This window comes from Camelina sativa, chromosome 5, assembly GCF_000633955.1.
Source record: "Camelina sativa cultivar DH55 chromosome 5, Cs, whole genome shotgun sequence".
Classification (NCBI taxonomy): Eukaryota; Viridiplantae; Streptophyta; class Magnoliopsida; order Brassicales; family Brassicaceae; genus Camelina; species Camelina sativa.
The window spans coordinates 17,519,098-17,521,393 of record NC_025689.1 but is presented as its reverse complement, the minus strand read 5'-3'; the positions used below and the strand labels follow the sequence as shown (position 1 = coordinate 17,521,393).

Genomic DNA, 2,296 nt, shown 5'->3' with positions numbered 1-2,296 from the left:
GTTATTGGAAGGCATATCGAACGCTGCTGAATGCAAGGCAGATCCATCAGGGAACTCCTGAGGAAAGTTTTAGCGAGTTGCCTTCTTACATATTCAAGTTAAAAAGGGAAAATCCGGGTACAGTCACGCGTCTTCAAATAGGTGATGAAGATAGATTCAAATATGTTTTTATTGCTTTTGGTGCGAGTATTGCTGGGTTTGCTTTCATGCGCAAAGTTGTTGTTGTCGACGGAACGTTTCTCCATGGTAGTTACAAAGGGACACTTCTAACAGCCCTAGCTCAGGATGGTAACTTTCAAATTTTCCCATTAGCTTTCGCTGTTGTTGACACTGAAAATGATGAGTCTTGGCGTTGGTTCTTTACACAACTCAAAGTTGCCATTCCAGACGAAAAGGATCTTGCGGTAATCTCCGACAGACATCAGTCAATAGGGAAAGCGATTCGTCAAGTGTATCCGTTGGCTTCACGTGGAATTTGCACTTACCATTTGTATAAGAACATCTTGGTGAAGTTCAAAGGAAAACATTTGTTCCCTCTGGTGAAAAAAGCGGCAAAGTGTTTTAGGCTAACTGATTTTAATGAGGCTTTCAATGAGATTGAAGCACGTCATCCCGAACTACATGGATACCTCCAACGAGCTGGTGTCCGAATGTGGGCGCGTGTTCATTTCCCGGGTGAAAGGTACAATTTAATGACAACGAATATTGCAGAATCAATGAACCATGCACTGTCAAATGCTAGAAGTCTTCCCATAGTTCAACTTCTAGAATCGATACGGGATATGATGACCAGATGGTTTTCTGAACGGAGAGAGGATGCGAAATCGCAGCAAACAACGCTCACTCGAGGTGTTGAGAAACTATTACAGGTAATTTTACATAAGTCAGTCGTCAATGTTGATAACTCAGCCGTAACAGTTACCATATCTCTGCCGTAATTGTTTCCTTATCTCAGCCATTACCATTATAGTTTCCATAACTCAGCCATTGTTGTTTCAATAACTCAGCCATAATTGTTTTCATAACTCAGCCTAAAGCGTTTTGTTTTTTGTTCTACTCCCTTATAGGACCGTGTCACCGGAGCAAGACTTATGGAGGTACAAACGATTGATGCTGTACGTGTTCAAGTGAAATATGGATCATCTTTGCATGTTGTAAATTTAGAAATAAAAAGTTGCACATGCCGTCGTTTCGACCACGAGAAAATACCATGCATCCATGCAATCGCAGCTGCAGAGCATATGGATGTGTCTCGTATATCCATGTGCGATACGAAATTTAGGAGTGTCGATTTGGTTAACGGATGGGCTGGTTCAATCATGCCTCCAGATGAATCATTCCCTGCTCCTGAAATTGTGGATAATCAGAAGTGCTTGCCTCCGATTGTTGTGAACCAGCCAGGAAGACCAAAGAAGCGTAGGATTAAATCATCTTTGGAAGTTGCCACTGAAAATAAACGCCCTAGGAAGCAACACGCATGTTCGCGATGTAAGCAAGTTGGGCACAATGCGAAAACTTGTGCTCTATAGTTTATATTGTGTTATTACTCATCTGTCAAAGTATTATTACTTTATTTTGTGGTATTACTCATCTGTCAAGTAGTATAACTCTGCCATAACACACTATAACTCAGCCATAACACACTATAACTCAGCCATCACATGAATCGACGATATATTTCGTCCTATATCATGATAACTCAGTCGTAATAAACTATAACTCAGCCATATAATCAGTCGTATAAATCAGTCGTTTGATTGTTTCTTTGATAACTCAGTCATGACATGAATCGACTATATATTTCGTTTTCCCGTAAAAGCTATAACTCAGCCGTAAATTTTATAACTCAGCCATGACATTAAACTTCACTAAAATCGTTTTGATTAGTTTCCATTACACTTCATCCAAACAACAACAAAAAATATATATAATAACAACGCCTAAACGAGAGATCTCTGGTCGGGGGAGCCCGATCGAAAAGTTTCGCCACCAACCCTCTAGCGTTCTGGACGGTCCTGCAATCGCAGAACGGGAGCTGGGCCAGATATGTCAGTCTCCAATGGTTCCTCCACTGCGAGTTCGTTCACCGCAATTCGACAGAAATCTCGTACCCGTTGTAAGGCCTCTAGCCTTTCGATTGGCAATCCGGAGCCTCTGGACATCATGTCCTCTATAAAGGCACATGGGCCTTCAAGAAGATGGCGCTCGCGGAAGGCTTCACCCGATGACTCCAGGAAATTGACATATCAGATTAACCTAGTTAAGCAAGCTCGATAGGCCCAGACATCCGTCACGA

General features: G+C 41.9%; 1 protein-coding gene across 1 annotated transcript in view; it reads right to left on the bottom strand.

The window, feature by feature from the left end:
- LOC104789337 overlaps window positions 1,998-2,296 on the bottom strand; it is a 1,869-nt gene continuing 1,570 nt past the window's right edge. The window contains exon 3 of the mRNA XM_019245306.1: window positions 1,998-2,228. Coding sequence (XP_019100851.1) covers window positions 1,998-2,228 — 231 coding nt within the window. The remainder of the gene's footprint in view (window positions 2,229-2,296) is intronic.